The 27,969-nt window shown below is 41.5% G+C and overlaps 3 protein-coding genes across 8 annotated transcripts in view; 1 reads left to right on the top strand and 2 right to left on the bottom strand.

Annotated features, from left to right (window-relative positions):
• The window catches only part of TSEN2 (tRNA splicing endonuclease subunit 2), a 728,632-nt gene that overhangs the window by 107,597 nt on the left and 593,066 nt on the right, over positions 1–27,969 (bottom strand). The gene's annotated exons all lie outside the window — the stretch shown is intronic.
• The window catches only part of TIMP4 (TIMP metallopeptidase inhibitor 4), a 328,069-nt gene that overhangs the window by 61,471 nt on the left and 238,629 nt on the right, over positions 1–27,969 (top strand). The window lies entirely within an intron of this gene.
• PPARG (peroxisome proliferator activated receptor gamma) overlaps positions 1–27,969 on the bottom strand; it is a 146,116-nt gene that overhangs the window by 8,351 nt on the left and 109,796 nt on the right. For 5 of the 6 annotated variants that reach the window (XM_050781477.1, XM_050781478.1, XM_050781475.1 and 2 more), the window contains 2 exons: positions 20,280–20,479; positions 9,256–9,706 (listed from right to left, as the gene is read on the bottom strand). In XM_050781477.1, coding sequence (XP_050637434.1) covers positions 9,256–9,706; positions 20,280–20,479 — 651 coding nt within the window. The remainder of the gene's footprint in view (positions 1–9,255; positions 9,707–20,279; positions 20,480–27,969) is intronic. The other variant, XM_050781480.1, reaches the window with a different exon arrangement.

Below are 27,969 nucleotides of genomic sequence, written 5' to 3'. Positions count from 1 at the left end.
ATAATAAAATCAAACCAGCCAATATTTTCTTTGATCCGCCCATTAAATAGCGATTACATCTCAACTTGCCTCATCTCAGACACTCTACTCCCACCTCTAATATGCAACTCCCAAACCACAAACCAGAGCACAAGCCCATCTAGTGACAGGGTGGGCAACCCTTTCCTGTGTGCCCTGTTCAAAGCCCCTCCACTTGACAGCACCACCAGTGGAAAGTGAGCATGGGCTGTCATTTCCGGGTCTCTCAGAGTGAAAATGGAACCTGAGATTTCTGTCCCACCCCGGGAAGCCCTTGTGTCCCTACTTCTGTACACCCTGGGGATAGGGGCCCCTTGTCGTTCTAGTCATTCCAGGTCACTCAATTTATATCCAGCCACGTGGTTTGCTCCCCACCTTTTTATCAGGACCAGGGGAGCCGTCTGCAGTCCCCGCTTAAGCCTAGTGGTGTATGTACATTTCTGCTTCTTCTCTGTCCAAGAAGAAATCTGACTGGGGCTGGAAATGCGGGGTGGGAGATAGAGGAAGAAGGGTGGTGCTGAAATAGGAAGAATGATCCCTTCCAAGTCTCCCACTAACCTGCCATCTCCATGCCCTGAATCCATCTGGTGGCTCTACCCTGCGATGCTCTCGGCAGGATAAGGGGAGGGAAAGGAAGAGAGAAGGGAAGACTAAGAACTCCTACCCTTCCTTACTCCCTCAACCTCTGGAAATGGCAACAGCACACCAAGGGCAGTAAGTGAAGTTAAAACCTGCCAGGTATGACTTTTCTCCACCCCGCTCCCCCGCTGTGCTCCTTGCCAATGTCTCTGTGAAAAACCTGTGATCTCAGAACACAGGCACACTCTCTAAATATGGTCTAAACACATGAAGTCCCCAAAAAGTTCATGGGAATTCCTGAAGGCTGGGAATCCAGCAGTCCTGCCATTCCCTGTCTCCTTTGGGGGCCACAGGACGTCCGAATCCTCCCCACTTCGAGGCCCTCCCCTTCCTCCAGGATCTCTTTCCTTCTGGGTTTTGTTCTCAATCCACACCTAATCCCCTTAAAGTGATAGTTGATAAAGCGATTAGCTGATATCTCCTAGGGGTATTTATATTGTAATAAGCGATCTTAAGAATCACTGTTGGTGGCATTTCAAGCAATGTGACTGGCAGGATTGAGTGGCGCTGCTTCAAATTATATCATATAGGGCAAAAGGGAAAATCAGCATTTACTGTGTGCTGAACATGTCCCGGGCATTGTGCCAGAGGCTTCACATCATGTTATTTGGTTTGCTCAGGGTACTGATAAGGAAATTAAGGCTCAGGGAGGTAAATAATTGCCGCAAGCACACATCTAGGAAGAGAGTGGGGATTTGGAACTCCTGTTCATCTGATTCCAGGGCTTTACACTGTGCCAGCCTGCCTCTTCTGGTCTCCCTACTTGTGACACTGGTGAGCCCTCCAAAGATTTCTCTAGGACTGATTGATGCCTTCACTACCTGTATCTGTTAGGAGTGACTTGAACCAGTGCTGGGTTTTCATTCTTCCTCACTTGCAGATGATCTGTCTGAACGTCTTGGTGAACTGTGCCAGTCTGGAAGGCTGCCTGGGGTCACTCAGAGTTTAAACACATATTGGGAGAGCCCAAAATGATAAAGTACCCCAGAAAGCAGCCCCGACTGACCGGCTGAGCCTCTTCCAGGACTGCCGGTGTGGGGTCAGGAATGACTCAGCATTCGACCCAATAGTCAGTCTCTGAGGGCAAATCCAATTGCTTGCTTGCTCACTGGGATGGTCCCAGCCTACCATGCCTGGGCTGGGGAAGGGGTTTTATTTCTCAACAGTCACAGATAAAGATGCTTCTATATTTTACAAACAACAAAAGCCTGTATATGTATATGTTTAAAGTATATCAGATGATTCTAGGATGTTTCATCTCCTCCCCATCGTTCTATCCCTGCCCTCAGCTCTCTGGTTTTTAGAAATTCGGTGCCAGTTGAAAACTCATAAATAAACTTCACCTTTGTCAAATCAAGTCTATGGGGTTATGAAAATGGTGAACTAATGGGACATTTCTAGATAACTCAAAGCGAGTCATTATTCAAAGCCATTCTGCCAACTAGCTGGGGGGGCAGGGTGAGAGGAGTGGCCTAAGAGAAGAGCCTTATAAGCTATGCAGAAACAACATAGGTGCCCGTAAAATTTTTTTCCAGTTAATAAATAAGTGCTATTACTCTCGGACACAATCGTAGCCCAGATAGGGGACAGGAACTATGCAATAACACTCTTTGGCTGTCGTCCTGCTCAAGAGAAAGCAGATATCCTTGTTTATTTGCAATATTACAAGAAAAGAGAAAAACAACTTTCGCCATGTAGGCACCAGCCTGTCTTGTCCAAAAAAACTCTACGGATGAGGGAGCTAAATCTTTAGCTGGTACAGGAGAGGTGGGAGAAAGTGGGCTGACTGTTGTTCACAGTATTTTTAATATCTACGTTTTGTAATATTTTGGGTTTGGTCTCCTCTCCAGTTAACTAGTAATGCAGATGATAGCAGATGAAGAGGGGGTGGAAGGCACTGGGCTGTGCAGAAGCAGAGACTCCATAAGCCGGAGTTTCCTCCAGGAAAGCAATGGCCTACTCAAGCAAGTGCACCCAGCCTTTTGTTCCAGAGAGAAGACGACACTTTCCATTTTAGAGCTGGGAACAGTTTCAAGATTTTGAAGGGCAGCTATGGGACAGTGAAGAGAGATGAATACACCCAAACCCAGTGCTCCTCAAACTCAGTGCTGATGGAACACTGGTGTTCTGTGAGCCGGAGCGAGCGTATGCTGTGACAGCTGCGTCAGGGTTATTCTGTGTGTTTCTGAAGGGCAGGAAGAAATGAAGGGACTGGATGGTATTTCAACAATTTAACATTCCTCTCATACATTTTTCTGCAACCACTTATCTATATTAGAACGCAGTATAAGATGGTATCTCATTAAGCAGAGATGTGTTTACTCAGTTATTTAAAGTTTACTGTCCATTTTTGTGGGGAGTGCTGCAAACAGTACCATTATTTCCAGCTATCTGCTGGCTGAACACATTTAAGAACCAGAACACCAGTCTTCAGCCCTATCACCAGGCCCTATCCCTTCCTTAAGTAATTTTCAAAACCTAGGGTGTTAATTTTGTTAGACACATTAAAATGGTGTCTTAAGGAGGACTTTGGATATTACTAAGTAATATCTGAACTATAATCTAGAGATTCTTTTACTTTTCTTTTCTTTTCTTTTTTTTTTTTTGAGACAGGGTCTCACTCTGTTGCCGGCTGGAGTGCAGTGGCACAATCACAGCTCACTGCAGCCTCAAATTCCTGGGCTTAAGCAATCCTCCTGCCTCGGCCTCCAGAGTAGCTTGGACTACACATGCATGCACCGCCACACCTGGCTAATTTTTGTATTTTTTGTAGAGACGAAGTCTCCTTATGTTGCCCAGGCTGGTCTCAAACCTCTGGGCTCAAGGGATCCTCCCAATTCGGTTTCCCAAAATGTTGGGATTACAGATATGAGCCATTGTGCCTGGCCTTGAAAATTCTTAATTACAATATCTGGAGGCAATATGGAAATAGGCAGTTTTTGATAACTGCCAAAGAACTCTAGGACCGAAGCAATTAATTGAGATGCTTCCATATCTCAATACACAAAAGGCAGCAGGGTCTAATGGTTAAGTGCACCAGTTTCAAAGTCTGAGAGGCCTGGGTCTGAAACTTGGCCTCACTGATTAACAGCTCTTTGACCTTTGGCAAACTGCTTAACCTCTATAAATTTCCATTTTCTCCATCTATAAAAAGGAGGCAAAAAAAGTCCATGTATGCAGCCATGCAGTCTTCCTTCCAAGAAACCCAAACAAACAGATTATGGATGTATATAAAGTGGCCAGGACAGATTCTCCCACATACTGAAGCTTTCAACAAAAGGTAGGTAGTTTTTTTATCATTTCAGATGATTATTCACTCAACAAGCATTTATTGAATAACTTATTCTGGGCTAGCACTAGGCTTTGATTCTACTTTAATTCCAACAAATTTTACAAAAATGTATCTATCTGGTATGACCCATGGGGGAGCCCCAGGGGCCTAGGTTACTCACCTAACTAGGTGTTATCCAATCAACATAAAATATCTGCTCCTCTTTGATCTATAAATGCATAGCAATGAAACAACTTCCCTGCTTCTACCCTATTCTCCTTGCCCACTCAACAGCAGAAAAGTCTATGATCATGCCAAGAACAGCCCTCCAAAGTGGCTTCACAGAGAAGGAACAGTGCCGGAACTGCTGGAAAAAGAAGGAGCTGCCCTTGAGGTGGTTTGCGTCACCAAGCCAGACTCAGGAGGGTACAGGAGGAGGCTGGATGACTTGCCATCTGCGGCCATTGTAGTGATATCGGCAGCTCCTCTGTCATTAGGACAGTGATGGCAATTTGCCTTGAAAAATATATTGTAAAATCCAGTGAATTTCCTCCCCTGTATCTTGGAGGTTTAGGAAGAACTGAAATGGATTCCAAACTGTTTTGAATTAACAAAAAGAGCTTTTGCCTGTTGCAGAGTTCCAGCTGGAACTCTTCTAGACTTTTTCTTCACAAAACAGCAAACACTCAAGGGGGCAAAACATCCACCAGAGTGTCCTGGGGCTTGTCAGCTTCACTGAGCTTTATGCTTGGCTTTGGCTGCTGGGTAGGTTTTGGGAGTTTGCTAGGGTGGCTGGCATGATGTTGTGGCGCCAGTTGCAAACATGGCTTTGCTGGAGGCAGTTTTATTACTCTTGACGCCGCCCAGCCTGTCAGTAAGACTAGGGAGTGCAAGGAAAGTTATTGCTTACCATGATGACCAAGGAAGCACTGTTCCTGGCTTCTAGATATGGGCCTACTTTAGGGATACAGTGAAGAGAGAGCAGGTTGCAGCCACCAACACAAGAGTGAGTTTATTGACCACAATCCACTGGCCAGAGCCAGAGGGGGCAGTTAGGACACCCAGGTTTCAATGTTAGTTCCATTGTGGCACTAGTTGTTGAATCTTACACAAATCGCTTAAGTCTATGACCCTCACTTTTCTTTCTGTGAAATGAGAATTAAGAGCCTAGGAGCACTGTCAGGATTGAATGAGAGAATGTACATGAAATGCTCTTAAAAAGGTACAAAGTCCTGAACTTTGGTTCTAGAATAGGTTGCTGTTCCTTTTATTTAGTTTAATTTTTGTCCCCAAGCTCAGGGGAGAGAGAGGGGAGAAAGACTCAAGAAGAACTAGGTCATCTTTCTCAGCAGCTTGATTTGAGAGCTGAGTGAACAGCGGAGATGCTAAGCCCGGGCAAATCTAAGTACCAATCAAATGGTATCAGCAGTTTTTAAGGCTGAAGTTTAATGGCAGCAATCTTAGGTAGCAACTCCAGTTTCCCCAGCAAATACTGAGTTGGGTCAAATCAGTTACTTTCATCTAAAAATCTCCTCTTTGGGTCCTCTAGGGACACCCCCATTAATCCCCAATTCCTTACCCCCGCCCACTCGTAGATGATGCACATCTTGCTCATCTTTCTTTTAGTCTGGGGCCCTAAGTGCCTTTGCTGAAGTGAAGTTCTTCTGTGAGTCCACAGCCAGCTCAGGAGGAGGCCAACTGGATCCCCACCAAAAGCACTTCTTTCTGAAACCACCTGATAGACTTTAGAGTAAACTGCAGAGGAGAAAAGAATCACTCTTGTTAAGACTGGGTAGGATCAGAAATTTGTTTAGTGGATGAAAGCCTTTTGCTTAGCTGAATGGAAAATCTGGAATAGGAGGAAAAACCAATTGAGAAATTTTGTCTTACTCTAATGAAGCACAATCAAGGAGGTGGATCTCATCCTCTATGCCTGAGACTCAGATCTCACTTCATAAAGCCCAGAATTCTCATGACTGTTTCTTGTGTAGACCTTGCCTAGTAGAAACTAAGTACCTTTGAATGGCTCATTTCAAATGCTTGCCTTCGTGTATGTGGGTAGGAATAAAAACTGCTATGAACATACACATATATGAATGTATATATCTATATATACATGAGTGTGCACGTAAACTTCTTGATAGGAAAAATAGGACTTTGTTAATTCTATTTTATCCTGAGGGCAAAGCCCTTTACTTTTCACTTACACCTTTCTGTACTCTTTCAATTATAAGATGACCGTGTATTACTTTTATTTAAAAAGTTAATGAAAAGTCGGCTGGGCACGGTGGCTCATGCCTGTAATCCCAGCACTTTGGGAGGCTGAGGTGGGCGGATCACAAGGTCAGGAGATCGGGATCATCCTAGCTAACATGTGAAACCCCGTCTCTATGAAAAATACAAAAAATTAGCCGGGCGTGGTGGCAGGCGCCTGCAGTCCCAGCTACTCGGGAGATTGAGGCAGGAGAATGGTGTGAACCCGGGAGGCGGAGCTTGCAGTGAGCAGAGATAGCGCCGCTGCACTCCAGCCGGGGCGACAGAGTGAGACTCCATCTCAAAAAAAAAAAAAGTTAATGAAAAGTATTAACGAAGAGTATGTAATGACATGGGAAATTGACTAAGTGAAAAGAATAGACATGGGATATATAGTATGCTTAGGAAAAATATTTGAAATAAATTAAATATTAATATATTTCCAAATTTTATTAAACATAAAATGTGCCTTAAAATGGCAGATAAATAGTCTGGGTGGCTATTGTCTGCATGTGGCTCAATAGTCTGCAGTGGCTCATGCCTGCAATGCCAGCACTTTGGGAGACCGAGGCAGGTGGATCATCTGAGGTCAGGAGCTTGATACCAGACTGGCCAACATGGTGAAACCCTGTCTCTACTAAAAATGCAAAAATTAGCTGGGTGTGGTGGTACATTCCTGTAGTCCCAGCTACTAGGGAGGCTGAGGCAGGAGAGTCGCTTGAACCTGGGAGGAGGAAAACCCGGTTGTAGTGAGTGGAGATCACGCCACTGCAAGACAGAACGAGACTCCATTTCAAAAAATAAAATAAAATAAAATGAAGTAAAATAAAATACAAGATAAATAATATCAACTGTTTTTCTAAACTGGTTTTTCAAAATTTAATATTTTTCTTCTGGCAAGCCTTATACTGGAATCTCATCCTTTTTTGCTGAATTAATCAAAGATACCAGAGAGTCAGGGATTAATTTAGGAAGTAGATGTGGTCAAGATATTAAACCATGCCAGGTAGTATATTTTTGTTCTATTAAACATAATATCGGCCGGGCGCGGTGGCTCATCCCTGTAATCCTAGCACTTTGGGAGGCCGAGGCAGGCGGATCACCAGAGGTCAGGAGTTTGAGACCAGCCTGACCAATACGATGAAACTCCATCTCTACTAAAAATACAAAAATTAGCCGAGTGTGGTGGCATGTGCCTGTAATCCCAGCTACTCGGGAGGCTGAGAGGAGAATCCCTTAAACCCAGGAGGTGGAGGTTGCAGTGAGCCGAGATCGTGCCATTGCACTCCTGCCTGGGCAACAAGAGCGAGACTTTGGCTCAAAAACAAAAAACAAACAACAACAATAAAAAGCTATAATATCAAGTAGTTATTTTAAAGCGAATCACAACTGGACCCTGGACTTACAGCTCCAAAGGTAAACTATGGGTATTGTGATCTATTTGCACCCTAGGCATTTAAAGGCCGGTATTCCACATGATGTGATAGTAGAGAGTGTAGAGTCTGAGCCAGCATGCCTGGTTCACAGTCCTGTCTCCATCTTTTGCTAGCCACGTGACCTCAGGCAAATGAGAAAACCTCTCAGCGCTTTGGTTTCCTCATTTGTAAAATAGTCCTTACTTCCCTGAATTGTTGTAAGGATTGAATAAATATGCACAAAGTGCTTAGAATACTGCCTGGCACACAGCAAATACTAAATAAATGTTTGCTGTTCTTATGACTACTGCACTATGCACCTGATTTCAGAAACATTCTCCTTTCAACTGGACAACAAAAGATCGTGCTCTTTATAACACATTGTGCAGTTATACACAGTTTACCACTATCCCCCGATGGGCTTTTCACAGAGGATATACTGTAGAGTACATATAAAAAGCTCACCTGAAGTCCACTTCAATAGGAAAACTTGCCACTTAAAAAATTTTTTATACAAAGAGATGAAAGTAAAACTTTCTTCTACTCATGAGAGGCTATTGAAAGTAAAGTTTAGATTGGGCGTGGTGGCTTATGCCTATAATCCCAGCGCTTTGGGGGACCAAGGCGAGAAGATCACTTGAGGTTAGGAATCTGAAACCAGCCTGGGCAACATAACGAGACTTCATCTCTACAAAAAAATTTTAAAAATTAGCAGGGCATGTTGGTGTGCCCCTGTAGTCCTGGCTACTCAGGGGGCTGAGGTGGGAGAATCACTTGAGCCCAACTGTAAAATGGCCATGTATTACTTCTATGAAGTGGCATGATCATAGCTTACTAACTGCAGTTAGAAGCTGCAGTGAGCTATGATCATGCAACTGCACTCCAGTTTGGGTGACAGAGTGAGGCCCTGTCTCACAAAAAAAAAAAAAAAAAAAAAAAAAAAGGAAAGGAAAAAAAAGCCACACTCAGTAAAAAATCTGGCTTTTGGAACTGGTTAGTCAGATCATGTACTTGCAGGGCCAAAAATACAACAAATAGCTAAATAACTAAATTTATTTCTATGTTGTGTGTTCGGTTCAGATTGCATTCTTAATCACAACCAACTACCTCACAAAGGTATTTTGAAGGGAAGCCATCAGAGGAATCCACACAAGAGAGTGGGTGGAGGTCAGTAGGTATGCCTTAATTCCTGATATCACGAAAGCAATTCAAAGTAGTATCTTACTGTTGGAAGGGCAGGAGCATGATTTGACCAGAAACACTTAGTAGTTCCTTCTCTACGTCAAGTAAGCATTGTCTTAAGCAAAGTTATACATGCCATTACTTACAGGAACCAAAGATTAGATTGGCCTCTAATCTTCCTTTCTGGAAAGGAAAGAAAGAGAGAAAGAAAAGAAAAAGAAGAGGGCATTTGATTGGAAAAACTATATTGTTGAGGGAAGAAAGAGAAGATCCTGGGTTACTCATAACTTTCATACTGCAAACTTATGATACTCTTTCTTGGTACAGCGTTTTGCACGTGTAGAGGTGATTCATGGCATTATGCCATTGGCACTTAAAGCGACAAAGAACGCAGACTAATAAGGAAATCCAAAATTCTTTTGGCCATCCCACCATCATCCCACCCTCTTTCATAGAGGATCAAAAGACAAATCTTACCTCCACTGAGAATAATGACAGCAATAAATATTGCCAAGTCGCTGTCATCTAATTCCAGTGCATTGAACTTCACAGCAAACTCAAACTTGGGCTCCATAAAGTCACCAAAAGGCTTTCGCAGGCTTTTTAGAAATTCCCTTGTCATGAAGCCTTGGCCCTCGGATATGAGAACCCCATCTTTATTCATCAAGGAGGCCAGCATTGTATAAATGATCTCATGGACTCCATATTTGAGGAGAGTTACTTGGTCGTTCAAGTCAAGATTTACGAAACCAGGAATGCTTTTGGCATACTCTGTGATCTCCTGCACAGCCTCCACGGAGCGAAACTGGCAGCCCTGAAAGATGCGGATGGCCACCTCTTTGCTCTGCTCCTGCAGCGGGGTGATGTGTTTGAACTTGATTTTATCTTCTCCCATCATTAAGGAATTCATGTCATAGATAACGAATGGCTGCAAATAAAACAGGGAAAACATGGGTGACTTGGAGATTTCTAACTTAGTGAATGCCATCCCAGTTCAGAAAACTGTTTCTTTATGTAAACTTGCTTTGCTAACTAAAATCTTTAAAGCTGAAGATGCTTAATAATGAGAAAATACTCTCAAGTTCTTTTATTCATCTTAATTATCTTCTGGGACCAAACAAATTTCACCAATTTTGGTCTTCTTTCCCTTTAATTTACACTGTAACACTTTACCTATGACTGGCTAAGAATCCCAATTTCTTTTGTTTGGGGAGTCTTCACTGTTGATTTTTATATTTATTTATTTATTTTGTTTGTTTTTGAGACAGAGTCTTGCTCTGCTGCCCAGCCTGAATTACAGTGGCACAATCAGGGTTCACCGCAACCTCCACCTCCCAGGTTTAAACAATTCTCATGCCTCAGCCTCCTGGGTAGCTGGGATTACAGGCACACACTGTCACGCTCGGCTGGTTTTTGTATTTTTAGTAGAGACAGGTTTTCACCATGTTGGCCAGGCTGGTCTTGAACTCCTGGCCTCAAGTGATCTGCCCGCCTTGGCCTCCCAAAGTGCTGGGATTCCAGGCGTGAGTCACCATGCCCAGCCAATTGTTGATTTTTAAAATGATACAAAATCTACTGTTTATCTTGGCTTTCAATGAAATACACTTTTAACCTTCTTTCAATAAAAAATCATTTCAGCAACTCAGGGTTGAAAATACCCACTTGAACATAAAGCAACTTTAGAGGCTTAAAACAATTTTTTTTTCTTAAACTTTTTTTTTCCTTTTCCTTTGTTCTCCTTCACGAGTAATAACTTTTCAGTTTTAGATGAAATCCTCTCAGATCGCAAATGAAACTATGTGCACATAAAATATGCTTAACTATTTAAAAATCACTCTGAAAGCAGATTAGAGCTATTGAACCAAGAAAATGTCTATTTCTTTTTTTAATGCTCTGGAAGCCATCTATTTCACAAAGAGCAGATATAGAAGGCCTATAGGTGAATGCTGCAAAAAACAGTTTTGAATTTACATTTTAAAATATCTGTCCTTACAGGTCAATCAATAAAATACATGCCCCAGTTATTTAAGTTTGCAATAGGCTGCTTTCAAAAGTTAAGTCATTTGGTCATGACATTATCTCTCTCTCACTTCCCTTGTATAGAACTAACCAAAGTCTGTAGTCATTGAGAAATTCTCAAGGCTGCTCTAAGGGGCAACATTTTACTTACACCGGATACACTGAAAGACACATAAGGAGTTAAACCTTGAATCCTGTTCAAATACTTGTATACCTGAAAGCACTGGAAGAAGAGCTGAGGGTATCTGCATTCTAGCTTTGGTTCTGTGGTGAACTATGCGACTTAAGAAAAGTCATTTACCTTTCCTAGGCCTTAAATTTCTCAATCAGGGGTTTCCACCTCTTCTCCAGAGGAAATTCTAGTTGTATTTCTCAGAAGCAGGATGTGTGTGGGGAGTGGGCATGTGTGTGGAGAGCTGTGAGTGTGCATGCACAACAAACATGAAGTCTCTGATAGACTAAAAGTAAACACTGTTTTGAGCAGAGATGTTGAGAATTCTCTCCTGAATGGGCACAGAGAAGGTGCATGAGTGGCCGTGGCAGCTGGCTTCAAGATGCACCGGTTGGAGATTCTATTCATATCTATGGAACTCTATGATTTTCATCAAAAGATTAAGTTTGTTCTACACTGGAGGAAGTAACACCAACATTAAGGACTCTCAGATGTTAAATATATTTCCAAACTTGTACGTCACGTCAACACCCTTTACTGGAGTTATTCTGGAAGTTTTTACTTTTGTTACAAAAAAATTCACTTCAACTGTACTACTTACCAAACTCCAAAAGGGGACAGATGTGAGAACCCCAGAACAGGTTTACCTGGTGGCTCTAATTTTTCAAGGGACCAAACTGTCCGTACCGTATTTCTTAAACATTTCGCTTGGGTGGTTTTTTTCCTTTTTCTTTTCTTCTTTTCAGGATTAATATTATTAATGGGAGAAATAAAAGGGGGGCAGAGCAAGTAACATCAATGAAAATTTACTGTATTTTTCCAGAATGTCAGGTTCTAATTATGAGAAAAATTTGAATGGATAATGATGCTGTCACAGAACCTAGAGAAAACGTGTTTCTTTGTCCTACAGGCATTTTATAGTGTATTATAATATAAATGAAATACTGACTTTCTTTTTCTAAAAAAAAATTATTTCATTTTTTGAGATGAGGTCTTGCTATGTTGCCCGGGCTGGTCTTAAACTCCTGGGCTCAAGCAATCGTCCTGCTTTGGCCTCCCTAAATGCGTGCTAGGGTTACAGGTGTGAGCCACCACAACTAGCCTTTATTGGCTTTCTTTAATGTCATGAGAAAATGATGGTCTGGACACCTGAAAAGACCAACTGCACATGCAGGAGTACAAATAACATGAATACAAAATCATCGCCTTTTCACATGTGGAAAGACTGTACCCAGAACTGCCCACTTCAACTTTCAGAGGAGCTTCTGCTCAACCATTTGGCTGCTTGGCACAGAACATATGCATGAAATTCTTTCACCTCCATGTAAGTGATTTATCTGGAAGTATGCCCTGATAAATCACCCTTGTCACTCTTCCCCTTTACTTCCCCTGTCCCCTCATATAAAGCTCCAGGTTCCTGTTTTCGAAACTCTGTAATAGTTGAACACAGGGCACAAAATCCTGCTAATTTTCTCTCCCAATTTAACAACAATGTGACTTTAACCCCTTGGCAATTGATGTTGGTCAGGATTTCCTGGCAGTAAATACTCAAGGACAGAGAGAGGAATCAGCACCCCACCATCATGCCAAACCATTTCAGTTTTTTTTTTTTTTTTTGAGATGGAGTTTCGCTCCTGTTGCCCAGGCTGGAGTGCAATGGCGCGATCTAGGCTCACTGCAACCTCCACTTCCCGGGTTCAAGCGATTCTCCTCAGCCTCCAGAGTAGCTGGGATTACAGGCACCCACCACCACGCTCGGCTATTTTTTTTTTTTTTTTTTTTTTTTTTAGTAGAGACGGGGTTTCGCCATGTTGGCCAGGCTGGTCTTGAACTCCTGGCCTCAGGTGATCCACCCACCTTGGCCTCACAAAGTGATGGGATTACAGGCATGAGCCACTGTGCCAGGCTCCATTTCAGCTTTTTCAGTCCTTTCTGCATTCTGAAGAAGAGGTGAACTAGCAGAGAATTCTGGGTGTTGACATGCAAATGAACACCAGTTGTTTTTTTTTTTTCCTAGTCATATCTGATTATACTGTTTTCACTGCATTTCTGAAGGATGCATAGATTCTTTCTCTGTCAAACTGCAAGAGAGATCCCTGGGTGGGCGTGGTCTGCCTTTCTTTGCAACCAATTCACCAATTCTTAGATTGCAGACAGTTCACTTAGGCGTTACTTTCATATTTCACAGGGAACCTCCTTACCTTCAAACCTAGAGAGAAGATCGTGGCCAGCCTGCTTCATGGAGAGAGAACCTTTTAAAACCCTGGTCAAATTTGGTCTGCATAATTTTTATCTTGAATCATTAATTTAACATGACATTTGGTACAATGTGGTACAATGTTCCATACAAAATGTACTGTACTTCCACGGCCGTGTTTTTGTATTTTTTACAAAGCAAAGTGTAGTCCTTACACTTGCCATCAGCCTGGACAGTATTATCCAAAGATTGCCATTATAGCAGCTGTATCATTCTCAAATTTTGTCTTAATGATTTAACACTTCTAGTTTGGGGCTAATAGTGTATTTATCTTCAGACCCTACATCAAATGGCTGGGTAAGCGTCCCTCCTTAACAGGAAAGAAAGCTTAATTACAGCTAGGACATGATGGGGTGAATTCAGGTTTTGTGGTGCATAAAATGTACACAGTAGTGGGGCCTCTCTAAGGAAGGTATTACAAATTATGAGAATAAAATTGCTTGGGCCCTTCCCCACGCACTGGAAGGAGCTCTGCACAAGGGAAGGGCCCCATGAAGCTTCATTAGCTTCATAGCGAATCTGTCACTGGTCATTGTGTGCTTGTGCTTTTCATATATTGGACAGACCAGAATAGAATGAAGAAAGCTGCACTTGAACCCAGTGTTTCTCCAGGAAAGCAAAAAGATTTCTGTAAGGAGAAATCAATTTTTTGAGGGATACATCAAATATAATTAATTTTGATATATTTAAATTTTCAATATTTTGACACATTTTGATTTTCAATTTTGACATATTTTGATTTTCAAAAATATATTTTGATTTTCAGAATAGGATTAAAGTACTGTTTTATATAGATGAGTAAATTCAATTATGGCATGCTTCCTATGTAGAATACAAAGACAATGGGGGAAATGGGATTAATGATGAAAATAGAGTAATTAATTTTTTTTAACCTTTTTGAATGGAGAAATAGAACAGTACTGTTCCTGAGAAATCCAATAACATCAGCATTTTAACATGAGTTATGAAAGGTATTATACATGAATGCTCTATGTTTATAATCCTTTTGAATAACAAAATAGCAAGCTAAGGAATTTTCATAAACATGAAAATCACTCAAAAAGCACAGGGTATTCTGGGTGACTTTTCTAATTTGGCAGATTGAATGAGTGTAGTCAACCCGTCTACCCTCTCTCAATCACTTGAGGTAACCCTGTCAGAGTAAAAACTGGCTTGGAAAAATGTGGGCCTCATCAAGTGTGGCTTTCCTGATGTTCCTAGTTTTACCAGGGCAAAACACTGAATTCTTAGGGCTTATCTTCATTTTGTTTCCTTCTTCCTTTTTACACATCTGACTTTCATCACCTGTGGCACACGCGGTTCTCCTCGGTTAGCTACAATCCAAAATTCATTGGTTTGGTTTCCTCAGCCTCTTGCTGGTTTCTGCCCGTTGTTCCTGTTTCCCTCTTGTTGAGAACCATGAGATTTATAGGACAAAAGGGGTCTTCAGAAATAATCTGCCCCATCATTCTCTGACTAATGAATAAACGGAAGCCAGAGACATTCCAAAGTCAAAGTGCCATTTATAGCAAACTGGGAACTAGAACCTAAGTCCTGATTCTGGGTTGAGAACTTTTCCCTTTCCATTGCTTTCCATAGGACTTCTTCACTTCTTTTTTTCCTTTTAAAATGATTATTCTAGGATGAACTGGAGATTTTAAACTAACGCTCTTACATGCTGGGGTCTTGGGGCGGTGCCTTTTGAACGACTGTTTCCTAGAGGTGCTGGTGGAGTGCTGTGTGTGATAGAAGTGAAGTTTGAAAGCTGTCAAAGATATTCTGCTTTCCTGCAGGGTTTAGAGATTTAAGACAAACAAATGAAAAGTTAATATGAAGAATGATTCACACTCTAATGAACTAGCACATAACCACAGCTCTTAAAAAAATCAATTGCCAGCCAAAGAGTTATTCAGCAGGCAAGCAAGGGTATTGGCCAACTGAGTCCAGCCATTGGGGAAAAAAATCCAAGTGCTTTTCTTTTTAACTCTAAAAATATTATTTTTAACTTATTGTCTGAAAGAAACTGGTTCAGATCTTTTATATCTTTAGCTATTCCTGACAGTCCTGGCAATAGAAGAATTTATTTTATTAATATTGATAGATGGATGAATGATCCCAGAAGCCTAACTTCTCCAGCAGCCCCAGAAACAAATTGGCACTACTATCCTGATTTTATTTCTACTGGGGTCCCTAAGCCCCTTTCTCTGAGGATTCTGACTGATGTCTTTCCTTTGGGGAGCAAATTCCAGCTCACTCGGGCTTTTCCAGAGATAAAGGGAAAAGAGCCCATATGTTGTTTAGCTGTAAGTGTAGGATTTAACAGGACAGATATCTTTCCAATAGCTTTGAGTCACTGGGTTTGATGGCCATTGTAAATTTCAGAATGCACAAACTTAAATGGGTAAGGAAATGTTTTCATAGAAGTTTACATTTCCATATTGATTTTATTCTTCACTAGTTTCATATTTCACACACTATTTAGAAAGACCATTTTTTCCAATGGCACCAGTTTGCTCTTATAATTATAAAAACAGTGACTCTACATGTACCTACCATAAACAATGTGATGCTTTGGAACCCAAAGTCCAATATAGCACAAATAAAGAGTTTTATTCCTTATTTGCAGATAGAGTGCAGCCAGAGCTTCGCCATCTCTTAGATAGGGGGTGAAAAGTTGGCAGGCACATCAAGCGTTTTTCTATTTATTGTTTTATGACAAACCATGGCACTGAAAATGGTTTTTGAAAACCACTGTTTATTTTCACCAACAAACATGGGATCATGTGACAATGATACACGCAGTGTGATCATCACACCAGGGTAATAGTCAAACACTGAGCACTTCCAAAGTCCATTCAGTTATCAAACTGCCTTCATGAAACAGAGCACCTAGTTCTGGCATATGCATGGTTTTCAGAGTGCAGAAAGACCTCTTAAATAAGGGGCCTTGGCTGGAGCAAGCCACTGAAAGGGAAATAGGTTGTGGGGAGAATCAGTTCCATCCTATTGAGGATGGTTAAAAGGTCTATTGCTCCTAAAATTTCTTGTCCGGCAATCCATAGCTAACAATTCCATATCCCATCTTTTCCCGGCCCTAAGCCTAAAATTCCCAAGCATATTCTTATTTAGGCAAAACAATGAAAAGTAGGGCATCCTATACCAAGGACATGATGTTAAAGTTGGTAGAAGGGGAGCAGGGGAATGCAATTTATCCATTTTGAAAGGTGCAAGTGGCCCTAGGGAATAAGATCCAGGAGAAGGAAGTTTAGATGGGGAGGGGAAGGAATCCTGGTCTGCCTGGAGGCAAACGCTGAGCAGGCAGCAGGCATTCTACAATAGGCAATGGTGAAATTGAGGAGAATGATACATTTAAAGAATGGCCTCTTCAATCAAGTCATTTCCTTTTCCAAAGGTTCTGGGTAACTGGCAACCCACTATTCTGAGTAGCCTCCCCCAGCCTTGGCCTAACCAACACTAATGACATCAGTCTCAAGCAGGGTGTATAAGAAACGCAAATTGCTCTGCTGCACAGCCATAGCCACTTTTGTATACCTCCCACTCTCTCAAGAGTCCACATTTCTGCAAAACTTTTCCTATCAATGCAAATCCTAACTTTCATGAGTCCTGGCCAAGAGATAACATAACACCCCTGAGAAAGATGCTATCAAATGAATAACATAATCATGTAGATAAAGAACAAATCTCTAGTCTCATTGGAAATCACATTTTGTTTTTTTTTTCCTTTCCCATATTCCTCTCTGAACTGTTTCTTTCCACTAGTGTTTAATTTGATTTTGCAAGATAAGGAGAAGAGAGGGTGCCAAACAATTGTAGTTTAGTTTTGTGTCATCAGTGAACGGATTATTTTAATTTGGCCCATTCTCTCTTTTTCCAGATCCTGCCTGAATCCAGATCATCAATAATGTGCAGTTTGGTAAGCAAATATTGGGCTAGTTAGAGGCCCTCTGTTGAAAGTCCAGAATTTCAAAGGGCATAGGCAACCATGTTTAATTCAATTAAGCAAATATAGTCTGAGTAACTATTAGGGGCAAGACATAGTCCTAGTTATTGGAAGAAAATGACAAATGCTTGGCCTCTGAACTTGAAAAGCCCATAACCAAGCATTTTGCAGCCCTTTCCTTTAAATAACTTAATACCTGTTTATTCCATAAAGAACCTCCTTATTTTTTAACTCAAAGATTTAGAGCCAAGGAGTCAACTGGAGTGAGGTATCTTGAGTGTGTCCTCCAGTGACACAGATAAGAGCACGTTGGACACCAGTAGTGTAATTTTAAGTTCTTGACCACCGAGGCTTTTTTTTTTTTTTTTCAGTCTTTTGCCTGACTTTCTGGTACTACTAAGTTGACAGGATTTCTAATAAGGATTGTAGGTACGAATTGGAGGATGAAAAGAAGGTGAGAAAGCACTTGATGAAAACTAACCATGGCTGGTGGCTCACACCTGTAATACCGGCTCTTTGGGAGACTGAGGTGGGAGGACTGCTTGAGCCCAGAGTTCAAGGCCAGCCTGGCCAATATAATAAGACACTCCCGCCTGGGCAACACAGCAAGACCCCACCTAAAAAAAAAAAAAAAAAAAACTAACCAAAACTGTAGATAGTTTGCTTTAGGGCTCTTTCCTTTTCAGCAATCCTTTAATTTTTTTCTTCCTGGATATGAATAGTTTATTTTCTGTAGTCCAATCAGCTACGCAGAGGTCTTCATTTGTTTTTGATTTGCTATGGCCAATTTTCTCATTGAACGAATGAGCTTTATGATCACCAGTGTTGTGCAGTCCTGCGCATGTAAAAGCCAGCAGTCCTAGTCAAGGACTTTTGTAATTTGAAAAGAACCAAAACAGCACAAATTTTTTCCAATTGTGAATATATTGGGACAGCAGATGAGGTGAAGAATTCCTACTGTTCTAAAAGCTGAGAGAAAACAATCACAGAAAGTTTTCTCAGAGCGAAGCTTTCTCAGTGTGTTATGTCTCCCTGGCTCACTGACAGCAAGTGGGAAAGACTAGCTTCCTAAAGTACTGCGCTGAGGGGCTAGCGTGCTACGAATCTTCTGAACTAGAGGCCAGAAAACCTGCATTATAGTCCCAGGTCTTCTACACACTTGCTGTGGGGTCTTAGGGCAAAATGTTTAACCTCTCTGGACTTTATTTTCCTCATCTCTAAAATAAAGAGGATAATAATAGCAGTAGTCAGGTGGCAATGTGACTCGAACCTAATAAATGTGCAAGGTTTTTTTTAATACTGTAAAGAATTGAATCCAGGTATATTATTGTTGAGGTATCAGAGACCTATTTGCAAATCGGAAAACTCTTTGTCCTTATCAGTGTATGGCTCTATGCCGCAAGTTTCCTTTTTCTATTAACTGATTCTCTTACTAAATGGTTTAGCTAAACAGAAGGACTACCATCTTGAGATGGTCATCAAAATACATGAAAAGTTAATGAGATTTTCCCCACAATATATCTGAATAGGGGAAAAGTTACACATATCTATCAAATAATTGCATAGCTCTCTGGGAGGTGTTCACGTGAAAATAAATGAGTGCATACAAGGGCTTTCCATGGTTGGGACAGTGTCTTCTGAGTGTGTTCTGCAGTTCTTACAGCCCTAGGAGCATTGTGCAGACATCAGAATCAAAGCCAAACCCTGTCGTTAAAAACTGAGCTACAAAGCCGGGCGTGGTGGCTGCGCCTGTAATTCCAGCACTTTGGGAGACTGAGGCGGGCAGATCATGAGGTCAGGAGATCAAGACCATCCTGGCCAACACAATGAAACCCCATCTTTACTAAAACTACAAAAAAATTAGCTGGGCATGGTGGCATGCACCTGTAGTCCCAGCTACTCAGGAGGCTGAGGCAGGAGAATTGCTTGAACCAGGGAGGCGGAGGTTGCAGTGAGCCGAGATGGTGCCACTCCACTCCAGCCTGGCAACAGAGCGAGACTGTCTTAAATAAATAACAACAAAAACAAAAACTGAGGTACAGAGACATGATCCAGGTCATCCAAGCTGATGGCATAATTGGGACTAGAATTCAGGCACAATTTTATGCTATAATTCCATGTTGTTTTCTCAGTTTCCAGTCAGGGGAGAGCTTTGCTGCTTGGAAAACCTAACTCAGTAACAATTACAACCCATTCTGGGTTTTCTAAATGGTGCTGCTCAATGAGTGAACAGATGTTGGAGAGTCCACTGGAGTGGCCCAGGCAGCTCAGAGCCTTGCAGAAGATAAAATTCCATATGTAATAAAAGGACAGAGCTTCTAGTTGCCCTGGAATAATCAAGAATGCTACAAGGAAGGAAAAGTAACCTAATATCTAGAATCTATTTTATGCCCCATGTTGAACTTCCCTAAGAGGTAACTCTAGACCAGCCCGACCAACATGGCGAAACCCCCCTCTACTAAAAATACAAAAATTAGCCGGGCATGGTAGTGCACACCTGTAATCCTAGCTACTCGGGATGCTGAGGCATGATAATCGCTTGAACCTGGGAGGCAGAGGTTGCGGTGAGCTGAGATTGTGCCACTGCACTCCAGCCTGGGTGACAAACCAAGACAACGTCCCAAAAAAAAAAAAAAAAAAAAGGGTAATTCTGGTAGTTCTCCTGAAAGGTGAAATAGTGGGATTCAATACATTTTCTAAATCTAGGTCGGGCTCTTCCCAGAGAAAAGCAAGGCTGCTTGAATGAATATTGCTGTGGCCAGTTATTTTGATGGCGAGAAAAGAGATGGATCCTAAAAGAGGGTGATAGGCTGAGGGGGCTTAAGTTCATTCATTAAAGTTAGGATGACCAATACATTCTAACACTATTCTCAAAGACTTGATGGACTTTTCTCCCTCTTCAAAATAATGTTTACTTATGCTATCTGAAAACACTTCCTGCATTTCAGACTCAGTCTGCAATATGTTAACAGCCAACAGTTGAACAATATTCTGCATGTGCATTCGTAGCGCAGTAAACCATTTACTCAAAGAAACAAACACCCACAACAACTCCCCGCCTCCCCCAATGAAGACAGCAGAAGAGAACTAACTGATTTGTCTGTTGTCTTTCCTGTCAAGATCGCCCTCGCCTTTGCTTTGGTCAGCGGGAAGGACTTTATGTATGAGTCATACAAATGTTTTGCCAGGGCCCGGAGGTCAGCGGACTCTGGGTTCAGCTGGTCGATATCACTGGAGATCTCCGCCAACAGCTTCTCCTTCTCGGCTTGTGGCATCCGCCCAAACCTGATGGCTATGGAGGAAGAGGAACGACAGGATGAATCATTGGATTACTACTGCTCTGAACATACACTATGCTCTCCCAGCCCTCGTTCCCACACAGTAAAAGCATCTCCTCCTCCACTGCTCTCGAGTTCTGGTTTCTGTCTACCAGTTTGCTCATGTTTTTATAAAAGTAGCACAGACCATCAGTAAAAATTAAACTGTTCACTTTAATTTTTAAAAGTTAATGCATAATCCTGCTGCGAAAGTGAAAGAATTCAAGAGTTTAGCAAAGGGAGGAAAGTATGTCGACTTAAACATGAAATAATTGAGAACCAACTCCTATTCATCCCTCAAGACCCAATTCAAAGGTCACCTTCTTTGCATCCCCAGCAGTTGACCTAAGGTCAGGGCACTAGAAGGATCAACACGTTTCACGAATTGAAATACGAAACTGTGTAGAATTCAAAGTTGTACAGACATAGGCTTTGTTCTCAGGGAGTTTGTATGATCTGTTTGTCTCTGTTAAAAAGAAATATGGATGGTGCTTTATCACATCTTACTAGTCCAGAGAGCACTTTTACATGTAGAGGAGAGAAGCCATAGTTATCTCCCAACTCTCCAGAGTTACCACTTAATGATGTTTGTCAGAAAGACAAACTGGCGGCCTGTAGGGTGAGGAAGTGTGAAAAAAGGTAATGAAAGAAAGAAAAGCAACGAGGAAAATGTAAGAGGGGTTAGTGGGGACTAGTTTGGGGAAAAAATAAACTGTAACTTTTCAACTCAAATATGTTTTCTTTCCTTCTTACCAATATGTTCAGCAAAATATTATTTTGAATCACGTTCCTTTGGGGGCACACTTTAGGTTCTATGTTTCCCATAATAAGGGTACCTGGCCATCATGTCCACTGCTCCCCATGCATACATAGCTCTGTTCTTACACTCACGACGTGGTATCACAGCCATGTGTTTTTATGGTGATCGGCTTCACTAGACTATATGCTCCTTGAGCGCAGAGACCGTCATATTCGTTTATGTCTCTAGCAAGACTCTGTCTCTGCTGAATCCCAGAACAAAGAGATGGCTCTTTTATTTTATTATTTTGAGATGGAGTCTTGCTCTGTCACCCAGGCTGGAGTGCAGTGGCACAATCCCAGCTCACTGCAACCTCCACCTCCTGGGTTCAAGCAATTCGCCTGCCTCAGCCTCCCGAGTAGCTGGGATTACAAGGGGTGCGCCACCATGCCTGGCTCAGTTTTATGTTTTTAGTAGAGACAGGGTTTTACCATGTTGTCCGGGCGGGTCTCAAACTCCTGACCTCAAGTGATTTGCCCACCTCAGCCTCCCAAAGTGTTGGGGTTACAGGCGTGAGCCACCGCGCCCAGCCAGAGATGGTTCTTTTATATGTTATTATGCTAAGGGTAGCATTTCTACCATGAGACATGACAGCATATGACAACTTTCCCATCTGAGTACTCCGTGAAAATTACCTTGGATTTTCCCAAGAAATTGACATGTACCCTTGAGTCTCAAATTCATAAATGCATTTCCATTGACCCTAAATAAATTTTATCACTGACTAATACAACTACTGTTTTGTAGGGGCCTCCTTAGAGACCAGACTTGGGAGTTAGAGGGGAAGAAAATCTTACCTCTCATTTGGGATTCCTTTAAATTGAATTAGCCTGTATTTAGATACTTTTAGTAAATATATCCTTGGTACATGGCCTCTTCACATAGAAACCTTTAAACTGGGAGGTTTTGGTCAAAAATCCTGCTTCCCTACTCACTCTTCCCCATTTTCTTTCTGTGTTGTTCTACGGGGCTGAGGCATGATTGTTCATATTTTTATCTACTGGTGACCCCAGCCCCTGGTGCTAGGCTTGTCTGGGTCCCTCAGGATATGACCTCATCTCATAGCACTGATCACAGGAATTAATCTATAATGTTTTATTTCCTCCCTTGCCATATAATCTCCACAAAGGCAGGAATCTTGTTCATTATTGTATCCTCAGCACTTAGTACAATTTCTCGCACATATTAAGCCCTTGTCTACTGTAATTCGAAATACAATGGAAAGAAATCCCAGATAGCATATTCCTTCAAAATCCTCTGTGAACCTCCTGACCACTTTGCTCAGATAGAATTCCTTATGCAGTTGGCCCTCCATACCTGCAGGTTCCACATCTGCAGATTCAACCAACTGTGGATTGAAAATATTTGGAAAAAAGAACCAATAAAAAATAATATGGGCTGGGTATGGTGGCTCACACCTGTAATCCCAGCACTTTGGGAAAGGATTCGGCTGTAATCCCAGCCGAAGTGAAAGGATTGCCCAAGGCCAGGAATTTGAGAACAGCCTGGCCAACATAGACAGACCCTGTCTCTACAAAAATAAAAATAAAAATAAAAATAATTAGCTGGGCATGGTGGAGTGTGCCTCTAATCCCAGTTACTAAGGAGGCTGAGGTGGGAGGATCCCTTGAGTCCAGGAGTTAGAGGCTGCAGTGAGTCATGATAGAGCTACTACACTTTAGCCTGGGTGACAGCAAGACTCTGTCTCTAAAATAAATAAATAAAACAATGATAAAAAAAAGACAAATAAAAAAATATGGTATAACAATTTTTTTTTTTTGAGACAGGGTCTCATTCTGTTGCCCAGGCTGGAGTGCAGTGGTACAACCATGGCTTACTGCAGCCTCGACCTCCTGGACTCAATCGATCCTCCCACCTTAGCCTCCTGAGTAGCTAGGACTACAGGTGTGTGCCACCATGCCTGGCTAATTTTTAAATTTTTTGTAGAGACAGGGTTTCACCATGTTGCCCAGGCTGGTCTCGAACTCCTGGGCTCAAGGGATCCTCCTGCTTCCGCCTCCCAAAGAGCTGGGATTACAGGCATGAGCCACAACGCCTGGCCATAAGAATTATTTATACAGCATTTACACTGTATGAGATATTATAAGTCATCTAGAGATGATCTGAAGTATACAGGAGGATATGTGTAGGTTATATGCAAATAATATGCCATTTTATATCAGAGACTTGCACATCTAGGAATTTTGGTATCTGAGTGGATCCTGGAGCCAATCCCAGGGAATAAGGAGGGATGGCTGTACTATGTTCATTTCTTGTTCACCAGTAGTTCCCAATTGAGGAGTGGGGAGGGTAGGGGAGGCAGAGCATAACAGAGTCACATGGTAACTTCTGACATTATATGTTTTCCATGGAACATTTTGATGGGCCATCCATCCACTCAGTTAGGAGTATATAAAAAACCTGGGGTTTGGGACAGTTTATAAAAAGCTTCCTAAATGCTGGGCTCCTGTTGTATGCATACATTAGCTCATGTATTAAACTGTTACTATACTACGATGTTGGTTTATATCGGTTATTCTACTTGAATATAAATTATATGAGTAACAGGTTTTCTCATCTTTGTTCCTAAGTGTAACAAAATACACATAGTAGGTTAACAATAAATGTTTGATGGATTAAACTCCAAAATATCAGGTTTAAAAACATACAGAAAACGAGACACTATGTCCATTAGGAAGTTTGGGAAAATGATCACGAGAAAAGCACTAAGTAAGAAGGCGTATTAAAAGAAGAAGGAATTTTGGTGTAAAACTCAGAGAAAATCAGTTGTCCTATAACAAAACAGAGGTGACTAGAATCACCAACTATCTGCTGCTCCTGAACTTTTGTTATTTCACAGAACACACAATACTGTCTCTTTACTCAAGGAATAATTATTGAATGACTACTGTGTGCCAGGCATGGTTCTAAGCTCTGATTTAGTTTTTACAGGTAAGAGGCTATAAACATATGCAAAAGTTTACACACCTAGAAAAGCTATTTTTTCCTAATGGGTAATCAAAAAAGTTAATTTAAATGAACAAATAGCCAAAGATAGCCACTTACGACATTTGCTAGTCCTGCTTTTCTATCACCTAACAAATATAACCAGAAAACACCCCTAAAAACCATTTTAGAATTAGGATATATTAAAGTGAGATCCCTCTGCCATAATCTCACAAAAATGTATTTTTATAAGTTGAAGTTCCCCTCAAAGGCTAACTCTAATGAATAAATTATCTGTATTGTTAAGTGCCCATGCTACAAATTAGGTTCCATTTAATTACCAGTGCAACCAATTATATAGGTGATTTTAGCATTTTTTATACACCAGAGGTTCATAAAAGGAATGAAAAATAGATCCCATTTGGTGAGACTAAATTCACATAAAACATACAAAAATCTGAAACTGTACAGAAAATAAGGATTTTTATTTACATACTTTTTTTTTTTATCTTTCAGCTGAGGCACGCATACCTTTTTTAAGGGGGAAAAAGCCAATGTTATTAGTATATATAGCCAGCAACGAAAAAGCCAGTTTCGTTGCTTCTGAGTCCCACATAATAGTACCTATCTACCTCATGTGAGGTGATGAGAGGAAGTGCTTAGCACAGTGCTGGGCACATGGCAATGCTTAATAAACACTGCTTTTATTGCTGTGGTCATGGTAACTATGGCTGCTGTGGGTTCTAGACCAGGTTGGTAGTCATGGCACGCTGACCTCTCCCACAGAGAAAGAACAGAATCTGAAAACCTAAACTATGTGTCTGTCTGCCTGCCTGTCTATCTCTATTTCTATCTTTCCATCTTTAAATTGTTTGGGAGATGGTGTTTTTTAGTTAAGTAATTCTTGAGCCTCAGGTTCTACCTTTTACCTACCAAGAGAAGGAAAGTGATGGAGGTTGGGAGGTGTTTCCTGTAAGACTGAAGTGAGAGCTTAGAAATAGAAGATGAACAGGCCGGGCGTGGTGGCTCACGCCCGTAATCCCTGCACTTTGGGAGGCCGAGGCGGGCGGATCACGAGGTCAGGAGATCCAGACCATCCTGGCTAACACAGTGAAACCCCGTCTCTACTAAAATACAAAAAATTAGCCGGTCGTGGTGGCGGGCGCCTGTAGTCCCAGCTACTGGGGAGGCTGAGGCAGGAGAATGGCGCGAACCTGGGAGGCGGAGCTTGCAGTGAGCTGAGATCCCGCCACTGCACTCCAGCCTGGGCGACAGAGTGAAGACTCCGCCTCAAAAAAAAAAAAAAAAAAAAAAAAAAAAAAAAAATATAAGATGAACATTCTGGATTGGGAGTCAGAACTATAAAGGCTGAGTGTGCTCATATACAAGTGTATTTTTCTAAATCTTCTACCACTGCTGATTAATCTTAAAAGGAAAATGCTTCATGTCTTACTGTGAGTCACTGAGTGAGAACTTTTGGCCTCTCTGGAAAGCAAGGGAATGAATACTGCACTGAATGTAGTCAGGAAGTTTAATTTCTAGTTTCAGCTCAGTGACAAACTAGCTATGTGGCTTTAAGAAAATTACTGAACTTCTCTGGTCTTCAACTGATTTATTTACTGAATGAGGAACTTAGAAAAGAAGATTCTAAAGTTTCCTTCCTCTAGCTCTAAATTTAGCTCTAAAGTTCTACGAATGTCTGCATAGTACTTGAGAACATGCTCTGCTCTCTTTTTAAAAACAGTATGTGTCTAGTTTTTGAGGCTCAAAGAAAATACATTCTGTCTGTTCTACAGATCTGGCACCTGTCACACAGAGCAACTTCCAGAACACTGGCACACAGTTTCCTATTTGGAATAATTCATCATCTACACAGAAATCTGGTATCTTGGTAAAAAAAAAAAAAAAAAAAAAAAGATCAATATCAGAACTGGTAGGCTCCCTTCAGGAAGACTGGGTTTGATAGAGACTCACTAACTTCTGGGAAAGCATATTAGCATTCCTTTATATAACACACTTCTGTTGAGCAGAATGTAGCTGCTACTAGCATGTCATAGATTCCATATTGTGTATTTAGTACTGACACTGTTGAACACACAAACATCAAGCACACGGAATAGTCAGATGCCTGCTTTTTGGATCTGGGTACAATGCTAAGAAACAATTAATCGACATGTTTTTAAAACGTCTACCTAATTGTAGGAGCATTAAAGACAAATGCTACTTAATTACAAAGGTTAATTAAAGCAGGTTTTCAAAATAATAAATCAATAGAAAATAAAATAATGAAATAAGACAAGTCTTATTTTTGTCTTTCCACATCTAAGGGATAAATTTGCAATCATTATCAGGCTTTTGAAAATTAGTAAGGCTATGTCTTACGGTCTATTTTTCCACTTTTTATATGTTTGCTGCATATAAGCAAGATATTTATAACACGTGCTTTTTACATGGCTGTGCCAATAAGTTGTTTTCCCATCTCTCTTAAAAAAATTTTTTTTTTTAGAGACAGGGTCTTTCTCGATCACCCAGGTGGGAGTGTAGTGGCATGACCATAGCTCACTGCAACCTTCTGGGCTCAAGCAATCATTCTGCCTCAGCCTCCCAAGTGGCTGGGCCCACAGGCGCACATGACCACGCCCAGCTAATTTTTTTTTTTTTTTTGGTAGAGATGGGGTCTCGCCAAAACTCCTGGCCTAAGTGATCCTCCTGCCTCAGTCTCCCAAAGTGCTGGAATTGCAGGTATGAGCCACTACACCTGGCTCACCTCTTTCTTTCCTTCCTTCTTTCCCTCCCTTCCTTTTTCCTTTTTGTCTCCCTCCCTCCATCCCCTTCCTTCCTTCCTTCCTCCGTCCCTCCCTCCCTTTGTTCCTTCATTCCTTCCTTCCTCCTCCTCCTCCTTCTATTCTTCTTTTTTTTTTTTTTTTTTTTTTAAAGAGACAGGGTCTCATCCTCTTGCCCGGGCTGGAGCACATTAGTGTGATCTTGGCTTACTGCAGCCTTGAACATCTGGGCTCAAGGGATGCTCCCACCTCAGCCTCCTGAGTAGCTGGGACCACAGGCATGCACCACCATGCTCGGCTCACTTCTCTTTCTTGAGGGGAAAAAAAACTTGTGCCTGCTGGAGGTTCTGCAGGATTTGGCAATCTAATAACTATTCTTTTGTAGTTCCTCTAAAGTAAAACAAGAAGCAACCTTTACCATTTTTCAACTATTTGTAGAGGACGTTTAAATATTTTCTTAGGTTTCTTTCAAAAATGAAGATGAGCAAAACACCACCAGCTCGCCTCCTAACTCAATCTCTGATTCCCTGAAGTCTTCCTGACATCCTTTAATTCATTCACTGAACACTTGTTTGATGCAACACTGTGCTACGCCGATGGGGCTGGGGGAAAGGATGAAAAGGACTTGTCTGGTAGGGGAGACTGGATATGTTACACAGATGAGTCTCTCTAGTGTACCTCTCTGTGCTACTCTACTATTACCTCCTCTTTAAGTTATCTTTCCTCCACCACTGAACTTACTGAAAGAGTTGTTTTCACTGCGTCTGTGTTTGTCACTTTCTATTTACTTCTCGATCTACTGCAATCTAGCTTCGGGCTCACTGGGATTTACCGAAACTTTGTAAAAATCCTGAATGCTTTTCTCACAGCCAGAACTAACGGCCTCTTCTAAGTTCTCAATGGACTTGAGCTCTCCAGCATTCTCCCAGCCTTTAAT

The sequence above is a fragment of the Macaca thibetana genome, chromosome 2 (assembly GCF_024542745.1).
Source record: "Macaca thibetana thibetana isolate TM-01 chromosome 2, ASM2454274v1, whole genome shotgun sequence".
NCBI classification, from domain to species: Eukaryota; Metazoa; Chordata; class Mammalia; order Primates; family Cercopithecidae; genus Macaca; species Macaca thibetana.
The sequence above is the reverse complement of the archived record's forward strand: the minus strand, read 5'-3'. Positions and strand labels throughout refer to the sequence as shown.